Below are 19,551 nucleotides of genomic sequence, written 5' to 3'. Positions count from 1 at the left end.
TCATAGAGATAGGACCTCATCGTTCTCATTCCTCTCAGCATCCCTTCCGTATGCCAGCCTCACTGGCTATCTATCTCCCCTAGGGTAGCTTTTTGCTGCTTAAAACTTGTGTATTTTTATTAATTCTTTTATAATTTATACATATCTACAGTGTATTTTGATCATAGTCTCCCTCCACTCCTGCCCCAGCTCCTTCTGGTTCCATCCCCCCTCCTCCACACTCATATCCTTTGTTTGTTTATTTGTTTGTTTTGTTTTAATTTGTAATCCACCGAGTCCCATGGGTGCTGCCCATGTACTCCTCACGGGTGTGTGACCACACTCGTGGAGAAAACCAACTCTCTCTCCCCGAAGCCGTCCACGTCGACAGCTGCTCCACTGGAGATGGAGGCTGTGGGGCCTCCACCCCAGTGCTAGACTGTCACCTGGCTCCATGTTGTACAGGCCTTGTGCAGGCAGTCACAGCTATGCGACTTCATTGTCTCTGGTCCTGCCATGTCTAGAAGATGTTGTTTTGCCCCTAGACCGCTGGGCCTTAGAATCTTTCTGCCCCTTTTCTGTAATGTTTCTTGGACCTCGGTAGGATGGGTATGATATAGATGCCCCATTTATGACTGACACTTGTTCTCTGCACTTGGACCAGTTGGGAGTTTCTGCACTGACCACCATCAGCTCCACAGAGAAGCTTGTCTGGTGCAAGTCTGAGAGCTGCACTCATCTATGGGTGTCGAATAACTTTTTGGAGGACAGTTTGATACTGTGTCCACTTAGCCAAATAATAGTCGGATTGCCCCTGTGCCTATGAGCGTCCCAGCTGTGGGGTCTTGGTCAAGTTCACAGTACCAGGCAAGTAATTCCTCTGTGGTACAGTTCTCTTAAATCCAGAAAGCTGTTGGCTGTCCCCATAGCATCCATTCCCCCATTTCACCTGTAGGCATTTCTTGCCATGTTGGTCCCTTTGTAGCTCACAGAGTTCATGGCTGGGTGAGCCTGTTGGTGACTTTTTCTCTTTAGCAGCCTGGATAGTTCCTTCTAGTACTGTGAAAGCCAGCCAGCTAGTCGCAGCTTATCTGTTTTATTTACGGTTGCTTGTTTTTCTTCGACGAGGTATCTCTCTGTCACCCAGGTTGGTCTCTAACTCCTAGGCTCTGGTGATTCTCTTGCTTCAGCCTTCCTAGCAGCTGGGATGTTGTACTAATCAGATTAATGTTTTCACTGGGACCAAGTACAGGAAGGAAGGAAACAATTTAAAAGGGAAAGGTTTGTTTTGACTCTGGGGGGGGGCGGGGGGGGTTCAGAGCTTTCAGTACCTAACAGTGAGGAGGGCGGGGCCTGGCATGGCAGCTCACTTCATGGTGCCCCGAAGCTGAGAGAAGCCACTACCTGCCTTCTTCCTTTCTCTTTTTATTCCACTAGGTCCCTAGCCAGCCTGTGGACAGTGCCTCCCTGTGTTTAGAGCCAGTCATTTCCCCTTTATTAGTCCTTTCTGGAAATACTCCACAGACACACCCAGGAGCATGCTTTCCTAATCCCTAGGTGTTTTTTTTTTTTCTTTTTGTTTTTGAGTTTTCAAGACAGGGTCTCTCTGAGTAGCCCTGGTTGTCCGGTAACTCTCTTTGTAGACCAGGCTGGCCTTACACTCAACAGAGACCTACTTGCCTCTGCCTCCCAAGTGCCGTAATTAAAGGTGGGCACCACCATCTCTGATCCTGGGTGTTTCTTCATGCAATCAAATTGACAAGATTAATCATTCATAGCAGGAGACGCTTGGGCCTCTGTGTTGGGTTCCTATGTTTTATGACTGATGCTCCCTGGAAGAGCCACAGTGAGGGTTCGCTGAAGTTTTGTCCTTGCCCCTGAGGCGAATGCAGCATTGACTGCTGCAGCCGACACTAGGGTGCCCCTTAGCTTTTGTCCTCATGCCACCACGCTCCCTGGGGGGCTCTTGCTGTCTACCAGTCGTCTCTAGCTAAACTGTTGTGAGATTTAGAGTTGACAAGCTCACTGCAGCATCCTTTGGCCCTTGTGGCTGAGAATATGCCATTTCTTAGTTCCTCCTTGATTATTTTTTTTTTTTTTGCTTTGACATCATCTCAAATATAAGCTGAAATCCACATCACTTGACCATCAGAACTTTAAAAAACATCACTCTCTATAAAGCATCAAATTCTATACCACTCACCCAGGTTAATGCATTTAAACAAGTCCTAGCTGATGTATGTGTTGATAGGTCTAGTAACGGATACAGCTTTTCAGGACATCAATTCAGAATGAAAATTTTGCAAGCTGAGTATGTTGACTCATGCCTGTAACCCCAGCACTTAGGAGATACTAGCAGGAGGGTCAGGGGTTCAAGGCTGTCTATCCTCAACTATATAGTGTGTTCAAGGCCAGCCTGGGCTACATGAGATCTTGTCTTAGGAAAAAAAATCTGGTTTTTTTTTTCAATTTATTCATCTAAGCTGGGCGATGGTGGCGCACACCTTTAATTCCAGTACTTGGGAGGCGGAGACAGGTGGATCTCTGTGAGTTAGAGTGAGTTCTAGGACAGGTTCCAAATCTACAGAGAAACCCTGTTTTGAAAAACCAAACAAAACAACAAAAACAAACAAACAAAACAAAAATAAAAAACTTATCCATCTCTTTAGAACATGCCCTTCAAATGGTGTGCAATTGCAGAAGAGGTAGCATGTACGCGTGTGTTGTATTGGAGAGTGCCTCTGGAAATCATCTCGGTGCCTATCATAAACTGAGAAACGGAAAGCCGGCTGAGGTACATGACTTAGGAAGAAAGGCTGAGCTGTGGGTTGGCAAGATTTACAAGCTGTTTTGATGAAGAAGTTGCTCAGTAGTTTCTCTCTTGTAACCCAGTTTGTGTGCAAAACACTGGATTGCACACATCAGTTTGGAATTGTATTGGGCCACTGATAACAGACTAGCTATCCAAGTGACAACCAAGATGGGCATTTTGTCCCTTTCCCATGCTGCCTTAAGTAGATAAGCAAGCTAAGGCTAGGGTTATGATCCTGTCTTTCCATTCCACCAACTTAGGGAGTTATTCTGATTCTTAACATGCCCTCACTAGCCTTTGAGTCTTTACCCAGTTAGGAAGACTCGGGGAAACCAGAATGGCCAGAATGGTAGAGGTACCTGCCGATTTGGTGCTTTAAGTAGTTTCCCCTAAAGCCAGCATAATATCCTCTTTGCATCTCATTAAACAGAGCTCTACTCTGTGTGTATAGCTGATGAGGAGAACGTAAAGACTAGAGAGCTTCACTCTGGGTGGTAGTCAGGGCCCTGTTGTTCAGGAGGGAAGAAGGGAGGCTAGTTGGGGGATGGCAGTCTTGTCGTCACTATATCATGATGCTTGTGTGTGATAGTGCAAGTGCATAGAGCTGTCTGCTTGTGTCCTTGCCGTGGACTCTGCAAGGGTGCATGGGAAGAGGGAAGGACAGTGAGATCAGAACTCTAACTCTCCATTTTAATCTTATACTGATTTGTACTGTTAAATCTTTCCATGGGGCTTACTAATAGCAGTTAAAAAAAAAAAGACAAACTCACAAAACCCTATGGCTTATTAGGAAGAGCCTCCGAGCCTGACAATGCCCTGCACAGTCAGTAGTGTGTCATAATTTAATTGGCAATATTTTTCTTGATGGCCATAAAGCAATGCAGTGATACTCTCAGAATACTTTTGGGTGAACTAGAACGATCTCAGTTTAGGAATAATTCTCTCAGAAGCAGGAAAAGGGTGCCTTTGAGACTTTGAAAAAAAATTGATATAGTGGTCTATGATTTTGTATTTATGGGGTGAGAGTGACGTGTGTGTGTGTGTGTGTGTGTGTGTGTATCTGTATAGATTGTATATGTATATATTCCCCCAGACTCCTAAGTCATTTTGCAAATAATTATTGAAAATGTTTTCCAGTTTCTTTTTCTTTATTTTTAAATAAAATAAAGCCCTTAAGCTCTCAAATTTTCTTTCTACTTTCATGACTACACACAGGTGCATGCACACATGTGCACAAGTGCAATATACACACACATGTGTGTGCAAACACACAGACACACACAGACACACACACATACGTACTTAATTCCAGACTATACATAGGAGAGAAAACGTGGTATTTGTCTTTCTGAGTCAAGCATATCTCCACATTCTCCTACAAATATCATGACCTCATTGTTCTATCCAGGCTGGTTCTATTTCTTAGCTATTGTGGTTTAAATTTGATTGTGCAAGAATTGCTGTGGTATGCTGACTTAGAGTCCTTTGGATATATACTCGGGAGTGGCTTAGCTGAGCCAGAGCCGGTTTTCTGTTTAGGTCTTGAGGAACCTCCACACCGACTTCTATGGGTGGCTGTCCTACACATTTCTATACTCAGGTGGGCTCTTTCTCCACATGTTTGTCAGCCCTCATTGTTGCTGATTTTCTTCATGACAGCCATCTTGGCTGGTGTTAAATAAAATCTCAAAAATGTTTTAATTTTCATTTCCCTGATGACTAAGGACACGAAACACTTTTTGATATATTTATTGGCCTCAGTATTTCTTCTGTTGAAAGTTTCAGCTAATGTTGGGCCTTTGGCATTGCTGGGAAATATCTTCTTTCAGGGAACAGAGTTTGAAACAGTTGAAAATATAGAACATGCAATATATATATTTCATGGTGCATGTATTTGTTGGTAGTCATGAAGATCTTTGTATGCATAGGAACCTTAGCATTTTTATGGCCCCAGCAATGGCTTAAAATCTCTGCAATGCAACATGGGACATCCAGTATTATATTGAGTGGTTTATTCTATCTGAGAATATATATTCTATCAAAAGATCCTACTCAATGGGAACTATTCAGAGATTGGCTCATGGAACCTCCAAGGACTCTGCCAAGTCTTGCAAACTGAAGCCTTGCGGCTGGATAGCTTTATGAGCTTTGTATGATGTGTGGCTGGTCTAACCTGTGCTGCCTGAAAGCTGTAGCCTCTGCTCTGCCTATAGTCCACAGCTTTCTCCCTTTCTCCTGCTCTCCTTTGTGCCCTGGTGGCCTCCACTACCCTCCCATGTTCAAGTTCTCCTGTCCTTCCTCATCTGATACCCCCAGAGTGTCTGTGGGAGCTGTAGACTGGGTGTCCTGTACTAAACAGCTCAGCTCAGGGCTGACGGTCACAGATTGCGTTGTTTTCAGTGGAACCCGAGGGGTCCGGCTTGGTTTCTTTCCTGGGTTTTGAGGGACTGTCATCGGGCACAGCTAATTTTTCTCTCCTCTTCCTTGGCAGCATCTTCCGGGCAGCCAGCAGCAGTCATCTGTCCAGCTCTGGGTCTCCTTTGGCCGGAAGCCCATGAGAGCAGCCCAGTTTGTCACAAAGCATCCTATTAATGTGAGTGAAGTCTCCTGGAAGCGGGGAGGGACAGGACGCTTGTCTCCAAGCATCATGGGACTGTCCTGCTGGCTGAGCGTTTTACATTCTCCCTGTGGGCACCCTCCAGAGAGGCCCCTGAAGAGACCTGTTATGCTCTGGGCCTGTTGGTCTGCTCTTGTGCACTCCACTGTCTGAAGTGGAGCTGAATGGGAGTCCTCTTCTTCCTGCTTTAAGTGGAGTAGGCTTGGCAGAGGGATTGGTGCCGGTCAGTGGCCTCATACGCCAGTCCGAAAGCCGTGGGAAACATGCCTGGCCCTCACTGATTAAACAAATGCTATATTCCTTGCAAATGGCTAAGGTTCCAAAAGGGGATACATTCAGGTTCTACTTTGTAGAACCAGACCGGTTAGAAAGACTGAGGACGGAGCAGAGAAAGTGTACATGTGTACAGATGACTCCAATGTCAGTGCACACGGAAAGCCAGGAAAGAGCAGTCCGGGTCCGCAGGGTGGTGCCTGCAGTGAGGAGGTCTCCTTGGAAGATGTTGACGTTAGCAGTTGGTTGATAGCTCAGTGGGGTGGGTAACAGGAGTGATACTCAGTTCTTTTTAGTTTCTAAGGGTGCTCTCAGTCTCCTTGGGGGGGGGGGAGAGGAAATGAAACGTGTGTCTGTCTGTATTATGCCTTGTGCTAATAAAAGGGCTGCTGGAGAAAATGGGGAAGCATCATTACCAAAAAGAGGTTTCTAGGTCATTTATGGAGGTCAGAGGCCCATTCTTTCCTCGTATTTTTACCAGCAAGCTCCATGTGCACATCAGCCAGGGACACTTGGAAGAGAGAAAGCCGTTTCAGCTTCTTTGTTCAGGTCGGGCCCTGGCTGCTGCCTTCATATCCACTTTCGTCACTGGGACACTTGGAGCCGTTGCTCGCATGTGTGTATAAAAAGCCCACAGAGATAACTGTGCTTTTAACAATTTGTTTCCTGACTTTGGATTTCCAAGGAATATTACATCGCCGACGCCTCAGAGGACCAGGTGTTCGTGTGCGTGAGCCATAGCAACAACAGCACCAACCTGTACATCTCAGAGGCAGAGGGGCTGAAGTTCTCCTTGTCCCTGGAGAACGTGCTGTATTACAGCCCAGGAGGGGTCGGCAGTGACACTCTGGTGAGGTAAGGAGTCCGTGGGCTCCTCCCTGTCTTCCTGGGTCAGCAAAGGCCACTAGGCTGTCCTTATGTCAGTGGTTGGCAATGTTAGTGGCACACATGGCTTTGCTTGGGGTGCTCTCCTAGTGTGCCTGCCCTCATGTCATCCCTGGACCAAGTGTCCTCAGACTGCAGTTGAATTGGTCCGGGGTATGGTTCAAGTTGTCCCAGGGGATCTTTGTGTGCAGCCAAGGCTGAGTGCTGCTGTTCTAGGTGACATTTGGGACCTCAGACACTCTGTTAACCACTCCCTTGGGTTTTGCGGTCTCTGAGCCAATAGGGAAGAACAGTTGGAAGATACCATCACTTCAGGGAACACAGGGGCCCTGCTTCCAAGTGATTGATTGACAGCCTCTTTTAGAGGTAATTATTAGCAACAGCCCCAGTGTCATTTCCTCTTTAACTGGCAGTTACAAGTGTGGAGATGTTTTGTTCCCTATACCAAGAACTGGTGCTTTTTGAGTGGGGCCTTCATTGAGGCTCACAGGAGCAGTTGAGGCCTCTGGGTATGTGGTATACATGGAATCGTGCAATGGCATGTAACCTTCTGTGTCTGGCTTCTAACATGTGTTCAAGGTTTATTCCCATGGGCTATCTGTTAGCGCCTCATTTCTTTTAGTGGGTGAAAGTAGAGTTTACTTGTTTTAATAATTAAAATTCACGCACCATTGTCCCTCAGGCCTTTCGGGGACTCTGGTGCATCCCCTCCTCCCCCGTCCCCCGCTTTGGAGACCCCACAGCTATGGTTGCAGAGTGAACAGCACACAGCTGGCTAATGGCTTTTCCCTCTTTCTCATTTGTCAGATACTAGTTTAATTTCTTACAGGAGAGTGGGAGCCCTACCTGGAGAAGGCTACCAAAGAAGCAGGGACCACAGTTATGTCACCATGGGGTTTTTGCACACATATAGACTGCCTTTTCTGTGTGACAGTTTCCTCCTGTGGTGTCTGGGTGTCTCGTCGAGTTGAGCTGTTGAAAATAGAGTCATGTCAAGAGTGGCAGGCCAGCATCCTGTTCAGCTTTCTTCCTCTCACATTTTCTCTCAGGGTGGCAGGGCTGCAGATGCGCTCAGTTCTGTGACCTGTTGTCATCTGTGGCTCAGGCTCAGCCAGATGAAATGGGAGGAGGGCGAGTGATCAGATGATGTGGGCAGGCTGGGTTAGAATAAACTTCTCTGAACTGAGTGGGACAGAACGGTACTGAGGGACTGGCTCTCATTTCCTTAAAGAAACCGTGTGAGAACTCTTAATAGGCGATCGCTCTGGCACCTGTGGGTCATGCTTGGAGGAACCTCATGGAACGTCATGGCTAGTTGTAGGACTACTTACTGTAGGAACTAATGTGCTAACCACATGGCAGTCCTGTTAGGGCAAACTTAAGAAGGAGCGCTTGGCTTAGTCGGTAGCGATGGCTGCCAGGATGTAGATTTGGCATGGGGTATGGCTGAAGGGCGATGCTGGTGAACTACCTGGCAAGTTTCATCACAGGATACCCAGTAAAGGAGAGGAGAGGTGCTTTCAAGTGGGCTGGTGAGGGTAAGGTGGAAGAAAATGGACTCCTGGAAGAGAATGCTGAAGGGAAGTTTATTGTTCTTGTGCAAGAGGGAAATGGGGCATGGGTTGGCTATGAGCAGAGGAATTGTGAGGTAAAAGCTGACAGGAATTAACTAAACTAAAACTCCAGGAAGATGGGTGGGGCAAAGAACCCAGGCTTATCTGAGAGAAACCGAGGCCTCCCAGTTGGGCATAGCAAGTAGTAAGCCTCAGGATGGCAGCAGATCTCAGAGGCAAGAGATTGGAAGTGCGCAGCCTAGATGGCCAGAGCCCATTAGCCCATTCCCTAATAGGGACCGAAGGAATCCCAGCACAGAGGGTTCCGTCTACACCCGTGTGTCTTGGGTACCTTTGCTCACTGTGCCAACCAAGAGCAGCTTCATTAATACCTACTGACTTATCTTTGCCTTTCCTGCAGCCGTTGTCACTGTCTGAGGTGGCCCACCTGTCACCCAGCTCAGGGACATAGGATGGGGAAGCACAAGTCAGTCTTCTGCTTTATTCTGCAGCCCACACCTAATAACCCCTGACATAAGGGCCACACTTCAAGTTTTAAAAGTCACTCATGAACCACAGTGACCATTCCTCTCAGATGCTACATTTTGAATGGGTGTGTCATGTTAGTGAAAAATTCCCTTTGGGTGAGTGGGCCTTTATCACGGGAGCTAAAATTGGGAGACCCTTATTCTCTTGTTAACAAGTGCAGCCCCGGGCTTATTCGGACCATCCCGGCTGTCTGTGCTCACGCACTGTGAAGCTGCCATAGATGCCGCTAGAACTCCTGACAGGCAACCCTGTGGTGCTTCATACTCGTCTTTCTATAGACCAGATTAGACTGTGAGCCTCAGCGTTGTGACTCGTGCTTGCATGTCTGGTTCAGGGCTTCCCACTTGTCCAGGCTTCTGGAAGGGTTTGGATCAATATTCACAGTGAAGAAATGGATGTGGCTCTGTCAGCTTCTTTATGACATTTTCTACATTCTCAGTGTCCTTTTAGGAGTCATTGGTTGGTGAGCATCCTGGCCTTTAAAAACAATTTTTAAATTGATTTATTTATTTTTCAAGAGCAGGTTATTTAACTGTAAAGAAATGAGGTATGGTGCATATTACATGGATGAACCTTGCAAACAAGTAAGTGAAAGTAGCAAGATATAAAGGGTCCTGTATGATTCAATTTATATGGAATAGCCAGACCAGGCAATCCTTAGAGGCAGATCCGTAGAGACAGAAAGCAAATCTGTGGTTGCCAAGGCCTGGGAACCGAAGGGAAAACAGACAATGCCTGCCAATAATGAAAATGTTCTGGAACTCACGTTGCACAACACTGTGAACATGCTCGATGCCGTGGTATTGTGTGCTTTAAGATGCTTCAATATTATGCTACACATAATGCCAAACGGCAGGCAAATACTAGTCCCGGGTGATGGCTGCTGCTTTTTCTCTGACTGCAGGTATTTTGCAAATGAGCCATTTGCTGACTTTCACCGTGTGGAAGGTTTACAAGGAGTCTACATCGCCACTCTGATTAATGGTTCTATGAATGAAGAGAACATGAGGTCGGTCATCACCTTTGACAAAGGGGGAACCTGGGAATTTCTTCAAGCCCCGGCTTTTACAGGATATGGAGAGAAAATCAATTGTGAGGTACAATTGCTTTAATCGTGTTTGGCTGTTTTGATACAAAGCAGAAAGCTGTGGTCTAGAGTAGTTTTCTATATTCAATATTTACAGGAAGCATGCAGGATGATGGAGCACCCTGTTAATTCCACATGGAATAAATTTTCTTGTGCACATCTGTTCAGGTCCCCGGGTCCATACCAAGGCATGGTGGGGACTGTGATAAACTCAGAGGGGCACCATGGGATATTGGAGAGTTTTCTCTATGGTATTTTGGAGAATACATCCAGGGCCTTACACAGGCTAAGCAGGTGTTTCACCACTGAGCTACACCTTTAGCCCAGTATCTCAAGTTCCACTGTGTTAAGAGATGAACTCTTGCTATGTAGCCCAGGCTGGCCCGGGATTTATTACGTGGCCCTCATTGGTCTTGAACTTGCGGTCTTCCTCCATAGCCTCCTTCAGTACTCAGAGGGCTGGGATTGTGCCCTCCACTGCCACACCCAGCTTCATTTCCAAGTTTTGCAGGAAGGGCATGTTATACAACATCTGTTAGACATTACGTTAATTGCTTGGCTAATGAGCTTGAGTTAGTTCACAGCTTCTACGTGAGGGCATAGCGTCTTTCTTTTGAGGACATCACATCTCTGGGAAGTTGGAGTTTTGTGAACAAGTTTGATGAAAAACCCAGCGGGGAAATCAGGGCGGGACAGAAGTCGGGAGTGACAGTGTCGCGTAGGGTTCCAAAATCAGAAGTTGTGTCGTGCCAAGCAGGCGCATTTATTCCCTTAGCAGGACTTGGGATTGTTTAATCATGAAATGGACGTGTTTTCTTCCAGCTTGTGTATGCAACTGTTTCAAACAGATGCTCTGTTGATAAGTACACAGCAAGCGTGTGTGTGGGCGTGCACACACACATACACACACAGTTTCATTAATTCTAAGAGACACATGATGGTATTATATTTCTTCTGTTTTGGAACTACTATAAAAAATGACAATACCAATTTCGTTTGAAACCTACAGTATTTAAGAAGGAGTATAGTGTTCCCTGCCCTACATGCCGATGTGAAAAGCTAAGCGTTTTAAACCATTTCTTGGTCCCATTAAGTGTTCCCATGAGTTGATTCTTGTGTTCCCTGGTCTCCTGTGATACCCCCACACTTGTATTTCTTTTTTCACCTGAGGGATTCAGCAGACAGAAAAACTAGAAAAAGAAATTAGTGTTGATTTTTTTCATGCATCCATGTTTAGTTAGTTATCCAATCTTTTGGATTTTTGAATTGTTGTTCATGGTAAGCTATGGTGTCTCTCTGTGTTTCTTAACTGTATTCCTACTTTTGGGGAAATTCTCTGGAAACTCTTGACTTAGAAGGTACTTACCAATTTTTCTTCTTTTTTGGTCACAAATCTTGATATGTGACATGAAATCTAACTCTGGAAAGAGGAGGGCTATAAACAGACATGGGAAAACACCTAAACAGTTCTCTTCCTTGGTTTTTAGGACCTTAGAAGCTTGGGCTGTCTCGGTTGGCCTTTGTCTAGTCAGTTTTGAATATGCCATGGGGGCATGAGCTTGGTTAAACGGGGTCTTCTTATTTCTCAGACTTGGGACTGTAGGGTTCTCAATCAGCTCTTAGTTTCTGATTCTTAGTTTAGGTGGTGCTTAGATCCCACTGTCGTTGCTGTGACCAGAAGCTAATAAACAACTTAAGGAAGAAAGGGGTCAAGAGTTTGAGGCTACCACCTGTCATGGCGGGAAAGGCTCAATGCTGGTGCCTAGCTTGTTTTTGCCTTTATTATCCCTTTCTATTCAGGCAGGGACCTCAGAGCATGGGATGGTGCCGCCTCAGCCAGGGTGGGTTTTCCCTCTGCATCTTAACCTCTCTGGAAACACCCTCCCAGACACACCCAGAGGGGTATCTTCTAGGCGAATTTGGGTCCAATCAAATTGACAGTGAGCATTAACTATCATAGGTGGTATATTACCTTTCGGTCACCATTACAAAGTGATCAAGAATATCGGTTTGTGAGGCAGAAAAGACTGAGTTTTGGCCTAAGATTTCAGGGGAATCAGGAGTTTTTGTCTGAACTTGTTTGGCTCTGTTGTTTTGGGTCAGTGTCAAGGCTGAGCCTTACAAAGGGACTGTGTGGTGGGAGAAGTTTGCTTGACATGGCAGACAGGGAAGGACAAAATAAACCCAAAGAGGTAGGGGTCAATGTCCCATGTCCCCTTCAAAGGCACATTTAATGACATAACTTCTTACACTAGGCGCCACCTCCTAAAGATTCTGCCACTTCCCAGAAGTACCAAAATCTTGTGACCAAATCCTTAGAACAGGACCCTTGGGGCATATTTCAGTCCAAGTCACTATAGGTAGAAAGAATAATATACAGTGCTGCATATGATTAAAACACGGACAGGGATCCAGAAGCACTTCCCAGGATGGACCTCCTTGTAGGTGAGGTAGCACAGGAGTGAAGAGAGGAAGTGGGCAAGCAAAAATTCTTCCAGCCACCCTGATTTCCCCCTGTTTTTAATTGGCTAAACTGGGAAGCTGGCAAGATCGGTTTGCTAGAAGGATCTTTTTGGTGTGTGATAAAAAGAAGTAAATTGAACATCTTTGTCACTATTTTACCTGAGCTGTGAACACAGACGGAGTTCTCCTGTTTTGATCACTGATATGTTGGAAATATTTGGACATCATTTTTCTGGCTAGGTGCATGAGGCAGAAGCGTCGTGGTGGTTTGTAGAACCGTCAACACCTGCACGTGGTGGGGAAGCCAGCTCCCATGACACTAAAGGCTGCATCTTTTGCAAATGTGGGGGATGCCTTTAGGGCTTCCACATGACCCCTAGGGCATTTGTATCTCACCTGTTACACATCTGGCCTTGTACCAATGAGGCTTTGAGGCTTCTGATTCTTTTTCTTCTAACAAAACTTCTTGAATCACTTTTGAGACCCATCTGCCCTGACTCAGAAAGTCAGCCCATCATTTCACTTCTCTTTGTTTCTGAGTCCCTGGGAAGGGTCTCTGGGTGGCACCAGCCCTGAAGTACCTTTCTTCTTTATTTGAGTTGACATTGGTTTGTAATTGTTATTCCTGGGAGTCTCAGGACTTCAAGTTATTTTTCTCTTTTCTTCAGTGGTAGACATTTATTTTGGTTCAGAAGATGCACTCTGTCTAGGGAGATTTGGAGACCACTGGGTTGTAAATGTTTTCTTCTGTGCCACCTTCTGCTGGGTCTTGCTATGGGGTCCTCGGATAGACTCCTGGGTTTGAGGGAGTCCTAGGCATTTGCTCCGTGCTGATCCCCTCTGGAAATTTCCTTCTAAAGCTTTCCCAGGGCTGTTCCCTCCACCTGGCCCAGCGTCTCAGTCAGCTGCTCAACCTCCAACTCCGGAGGATGCCTATCCTGTCCAAGGAGTCAGCCCCCGGCCTCATCATTGCCACCGGTAAGTGTGCACTGCCTGCTGTCACGGGAGCTTTGGTGAGCTGCGTATGTGCGGCCAGAGTTATAGTGGTCATCCACACCTCCAGCAGTGACTACGCCTCACAACTTGAAGACGTTATCTTAGTGACTAGCTACTACTCAGGATGTCCGGCGGGGCCAGATGTATTTCTGGCATGTTCTTGAACGAATAGTCATTCTTCCCTTTTGTGTTTCAGGCTCAGTGGGGAAGAACTTGGCCAGCAAGACCAATGTGTACATCTCTAGCAGTGCTGGAGCCAGGTGGAGAGAGGTCAGTTTCTGGTCCCAGGGCTCTTCCACGCATGAGCACATGGACTGCGCACCAACGTTGCAGAATCCCAGGGCCCCACAGAAGTGCTAGCCACACTCCCGTGTATTCACACCCTATAATGAGCTCATGATTTTCGCCAAAATATCACTTGAAATAAAAAACAGACTTTTCCAATTTTTATTAGAAACAACTGTGACCAAGTTTTCCAGGATCATGCAGTCCATGGAGGGGAAGTACAGTATCTGCTTTGGTGACTACTTCAGCCCTGGGCTGTAACAGTGTCTGGCAGTGAGAAAATGCCAGTAATCTTTGGTGAATGTATCAGGAATTACAATGTAGTTGTGGTGGGCCTGACACCACTGATCTCTGAGTCATGCTGGCTGGGTACCTTGTCTTCCCCACGCTGTGTGAGGAATTCATTTTTCTGTCTTAACACTAACTAACTCATTTGAGTCTTGAGCACTGGCCTTGTCCATTCTCGGGGGTCAGCTAGTTCTCCAGCACAAGTCACTACTTAAGCTGTGGCCTCGGACGTTAGAGAGTTCCCAAATTTGGACAAAAGTCTTTTGGCCTCCTGTAATTTAGAGAGCCAAAGGAAGTCCATGTGGTATCATTCTGTAGGGACTGGGTCCATGCTGACCCTGGGATGGTTCCTGACATCCTCAGCAGATCACTGCACAGGAATTTGTGAAGCATCAGGTCAGAGTCGTACGGCTGTCTTGAAGAGTCAGCAAGCGATAATGTTACAGTTTGGCTCTGGGTACTTTGTAAACATTGCTCTGTGTCTTCCCTCATTTGTGGCCCAGGCTTATCATCATCATTCCACATGAGAGATGGAGGACACAGATATTCTCTGGTGTGTGTGTGTGTGTGTGTGTGTGTGTGGTGTGTGTGTGTGTGGTGTGTGTGTGTGAGGGAGGGAGGGAGGAAGAGAGAGAGAGAGAGAGAGAGAGAGAGAGAGAGAGAAAGTCCGTATGTACATGTGTGTGTATGCATATGAGAGAGAGAGAGAGAGAGAGAGAGAGAGAGAGAAAGTCCGTATGTACATGTGTATGTATGCATCCGAGAGAGAGAGAGAGAGAAAGAGAGAGAGAGAGAGAGAAACTGCATGTGCATGTACATGTATGCATTTTCCAGAATGGTGGAAAATACAAGATAAAGGAAGTGATCAGGACATAGTGGTCAAAGAAGAGTTCAAGATTTGGGGAATTTTCAGGTCGTCCTTGTCCTCTCCCATGAGAAAGATGGAACAGCTGCTTCCCTGGGCCACAGATCTGTTGCTTCCTTTGGAGTGGGATGTCCTCTCATCAGCAGAGAGGCCTGCGGGCTTTTAGTACCTTCTGGTGCTGGTGACAACAGGGACGGGAACATCTGCAAGTGATTTCCTCTGGGTAGAGAGCCTCGTCTTGCTCCTCCTCCAGGGGAGCAGCGTTGCCTGGCTGTTGCCAGGGCAGCTGTGTGAGACTCTCTCCAGGCATACGTAATACCTGTCAGGAAGTAGTCAGCACCCAAGAGACCTTGTTTTGGGAACTAGCGGAGAAGGAACTGGGGGCAGGAGGCGGAGACTACCCGTGAGGGACCATCAGTCCCTGGGGTGGCCTTCACCACAGAGGACCCATGTGGGATGGGCACCAGTCATCTCCTGCACTGGGGGATGCACGATACAGGTGACAGATGGCTGCAGGGGACACAAGTGACCCTGATTCTGCTTGCCCTCCAACTAGCTAGTCATGCAAATTCTCTGATCCCCACAATTCTTTCTTCCTCTTTCTTCTATAACAAGTTTATTGAGAACTGTAAACTACAGCAAATCTGTTAAAGTGTTCATTTTGAAAAGCTCCATCCTTCATCTTCACAAACTCAAATATCAAACATCCCCCCAAGTATTTTTAGATTCCTTTATAAAGCATGTTCCTCTCTCCACCCTCATCACCACCTCGACATAGTGTTACATGTCTAGAATTCTATGTAAGTGCTGTTCTATAGTGATACAAGGTTTATTCTATTTTCCTGGGTGCTGTCACTCATGAGAATTTGAAGTTTGTCTACTAGTCTTCATTGCTTGTGGCCTTTTCCTGTTTATGGTTGAGTTTTTGTCTCCACTATAAGAATAACAGTGGTTTTTGTTCATCCAATCAAATCTTAATTGTTCTACCTATTTGTCAATCCTTGGAATGGTCGAACTGTTTTAATTTCTGACATTATTTTCTCATAGTGTGTGTGTGTGTTCTGTAGTTTTAAACTGTGTTTGCACATGTGATTCATTTAGAGTAAATTTCTAAATATGTCATAAGAGGAAGGTTGCCACCCAATTTCTTCATATTTTAATCTGATTGAACCACTTTTGGACTTCTCCCTTACTATCCATTTTATGTGTTTGTAGAGAAGACTTCTTTTTCTCCTCATGAGTTGCCCTGGTACCTCTTTGAGAATCTGCCTGTCATGTATATGTGGGGATATTTTAGGGCTTTCTGTTTTCTTCCATTGAGCTAAGTGTCTGTTTTTTTACCACTACCATATTGTCTTGATTACCAAAGCCTTATAGTAAGTGTTGGAATCAATTAGGGTAAGTCCGTTGCTTATTTTCAAAATTGCTCTCATTATTCAAAGTCCTTTGTGCTTCCACATACCCTGTCAGTATTGCTAGACTTTCACTGGAGCCCATTAAACACATAGGTCGCTTTCAGGGTAAGTTGACCTCTTAATAGCATTGAGTCTTTTGATCTACAACTGCAGTCTATTTCTCCATGTCTTTTTAAATTTTTCTTAGTATCTGTAAGTGTCTAATGTAAAAGTCTTGTGTGTCATTTCTTTAGGCTGCTCAGGCTGGAACTCACGGTTTTACTGTCTCTGCCTTCTGAGTGCTGGGATTACAAGCACGTGCTATCACCCTAACTTGGTCTTTCTTTCTTTTTTTCTTAATTCAATGGGGATTGAATCCAGGGTCTTACACATACTAGACAAGTACTCCACTGAGCCACAACCCCAGCAATATCAATATATATGTGTGTTATTCTTAGCTATTGAACTGAGTATTAGTGCAAAAGGAATTTTCCTTTAAGTTTATTCTTAGATTTTTAAATTTTATTTTATTTTTATTTTTTTATCTTGTAGTGTGAGGATGAAGCCTAAGGCTTCGTGCACCTTAGGCAAGTGCGGTCTCTCTCTCTCTCTCTCTCTCTCTCTCTCTCTCTCTCTCTCTCTGTCTAAAGTCTGGAATATGAGAGCTTACCTCTGTTGGATCCTAGGATTGTGAGGTGTGAATGAGAAGGTGGTTAATGACCTGTTCTGAAAACTGGGGGCTGAATTCTAGTGGTTGTCCTTACTGTGATGTGTGTCTGGTTGTATGTGCATGTGTGTGGGTAAGTGCGTGTGCATGTAGGTGGGGTTGAGTGCATGTGTGTATGGGTGCATGAGCATGTTTATGTGGGTAAATGTGTGTGCACATGTGTGGGTGAGTGCATGTGCGCATGTGTGTGGGTACACGGGCATGTCTGTGGGTGTGCGCATGTATATATGTGTACATGTGTGTGTGCATGTGTGGGGGTGAGTGTATGCATGTGTGTGTATGGGGGATGCATGTGCATGTGTGTGTATGGGTGTGTGTGTGCATGTTTGTGAGTGAGTGTGTGTGTATGTGTGTGTGTGTGTGTATGCATGGGCTTGTGTGTGGGTGAGTGCGTGTGCATGTGTGTGAGTGCATGGGCATGGTTTCTACATTCACCTCTGCAGCAATGTGTCACCTCTGTTTTTTTTTTGTTTGTTTGTTTTTTCTTTTCTTATCAGGCCCTTCCTGGACCTCATTACTATACATGGGGGGACCATGGAGGCATAATCATGGCTATTGCCCAGGGCATGGAGACCAACGAACTGAAGTAAGTGCTGTGGTTATTCCCCTTGCCCTCCTCTTCCTCCTCTTCTTTTCTAAAAACCAAACTATTTTATACCCTTCTCTCTGTTCCTTCCTTCCCTCCTTTTTTTTTTCCAGATAAGATCTAACTGTGTAGCCCATACTGTCTTGAAACTTACTATGTATCTCTAGTTGATATAGAACTTGCAATCCTGCTGTCTCAGCCTCCCAAATGCTGGGATTATAGGCATCAGTTACTGTGTCCTGCCTATTCCTTTTCTTTTGACATCAAGCTGTTCTCCCAACCTGGGGCCTGTGATGATCGTTGGGTTCTCTTTGGAGTCTTAGGTTCTTGACAGAGAACTTAAGACCTCTGGAGATGATTTCAACTTTCCATGTCTATGAAATAACTGGTCCCTTCTGTCCTAGAGGGGGCTATGAGAAACAAGTGATATGATATTTATTTTTTTGAATAGCAATTTTAAAAACAGCTGCATTCTTTCTTTTAACAAATTGTTTCGGGTTAACTTACAAAGTCAAGGGTCTCATTGTGGTATTTTTATTTATTTATTTATTTATTTGAATATATGTGACATTATTTTTTTTGCTCACTTCTTCTCTCCCTTGTACCCTGCCTGTTGTGCCTTTCTCCTCTCTGGCTGCTTCTTTTCCTTCCCCCAGGTAGCTCCCCCTTCTGCTTTCTTAGCACATGTAACTGGAGAGTTCTGAACACGTCTTTGCAGAAGTGACTAATCCAAAGGTTTGTACGTAGAATGGCCAGTTGTTAAATGATAAGAAGTGGTAGGAGAATAGTGAGTACAGACAGCATATCACTTGGTAACCAGATGACTTCTGCTGGGCTGCATTTAGTCATGGGGCCTGTCGTCCATGGAGCTGGAAGGGATGTTAGGGGTTAACTGCTTACAGATGAGGAAACTGAGGCTCAGCAAGGGGAGTAACCATTAGCAAATGATAGAGTCTTTTGGATAGTTGGCCTTGTATGATATCTAAGAAGAAAACAAAGTGTCAGGAATTTGTATCTTCTCCCCCAGTAAGGTTTGATTTTACCTCGGATCATTTCTTTGCCTGCTTTCACGAAGCTATTGAAGCAGAGCTACCATTGGAAAGGACAGACTGGCCCTCATTTCTGCTTACTTTCGACCTGAACCCTTTAGCTAGATGATTGCAGGAGGCAGAGTGGGTCTCGGTAATCACATCGTGCCGTGGAAGAAAGCAGGTTTCTCTTGCCTTTGCTCCTTTTAGAACTGGCCAGGAGCAAGACGTGGGTGCTTGGAAAAGGAAATTTTGACAGATGGTGTCCCCTGTGTTTTAGCGGACATGTACTGAACTTCCAAGAGAGAGAGAGAGAAGCAGAGCTCTGGTCTTGGTCTTCCTCTTGGCTGTTCTTGGCCTTCGCTGGCATGGGCCAGCTGTTTCTCTAGGGCAGCGCTTCTCAAAATGTGGGTCATGGCCCCCTTGCGGGGAATATCAAATGACCCTCTCACTGAGGTCACCTAAGACCATCGAAAAAAAAAAAAACAACCCAGAATTTTATATTATGATTCATAACAGTAGCAACATTATAGCTATGAAGTAACAACAAAATAATTTTCTAGTTGGGGGTCAGCACAACTTGAGGAACTGTATTAAAGGGTGGCAGCGTAGGAAGGTTGAGAACCACTGCTCTAGAGCCTAGAGTTAAGGGGTGCTCTGCTTGTATATGACGCTCTGCATCCATTTTCAGGGAGCTTTTGCCCAGAGGATGACGTCCACGGAGCATGCATCCCACATATCTGCTGGTGTTTGTGTGTCTAGTCATTTAACTCGCACCTCACACACTGAGCAAGTGGTAGTTATGCCAGGTACTGTATACATCTGAAGATGAACAGGATGTGGTGCTCCCCCCCACACCCCTGCAAGCGTTTCACCCTCTAGCTGTAAGAGAGGCAAGGAGGTAATTGTTGTACTGAGCAAAGTGCTATATGAGGAAGGCACACAGGGCCAGGCCTTGGTTTCCTGGGCAGAGGCTGCATTCTTTGTTCCGTTTTAGTTTTCAGATCTTGGAGTCGGTTCTCAATTTTCCTTGTTTAACTTCTCCACAGATTCCATTAGCATTCTGAGCTGGCTCCGTTGAAGGAGCTAGTGCGATGTTAGTCCTCTTACACCATCTGTCGGTGCATATGTGCCCAGGGAACGCAGTGTCATTCCACACTAGCT

At 45.6% G+C, this 19,551-nt stretch overlaps 1 protein-coding gene across 1 annotated transcript in view; it reads left to right on the top strand.

The window, feature by feature from the left end:
* Sorl1 (sortilin related receptor 1) overlaps window positions 1–19,551 on the top strand; it is a 163,796-nt gene that overhangs the window by 47,947 nt on the left and 96,298 nt on the right. The window contains exons 7-12 of the mRNA XM_087905541.1: window positions 5,283–5,384; window positions 6,367–6,536; window positions 9,573–9,765; window positions 13,079–13,196; window positions 13,411–13,484; window positions 17,271–17,359. Coding sequence (XP_087761667.1) covers window positions 5,283–5,384; window positions 6,367–6,536; window positions 9,573–9,765; window positions 13,079–13,196; window positions 13,411–13,484; window positions 17,271–17,359 — 746 coding nt within the window. The remainder of the gene's footprint in view (window positions 1–5,282; window positions 5,385–6,366; window positions 6,537–9,572; window positions 9,766–13,078; window positions 13,197–13,410; window positions 13,485–17,270; window positions 17,360–19,551) is intronic.

Source organism: Myodes glareolus, chromosome 4, assembly GCF_982192425.1.
Source record: "Myodes glareolus chromosome 4, mMyoGla1.1, whole genome shotgun sequence".
NCBI lineage: Eukaryota > Metazoa > Chordata > Mammalia > Rodentia > Cricetidae > Myodes > Myodes glareolus.
The sequence above is the reverse complement of the archived record's forward strand: the minus strand, read 5'-3'. Positions and strand labels throughout refer to the sequence as shown.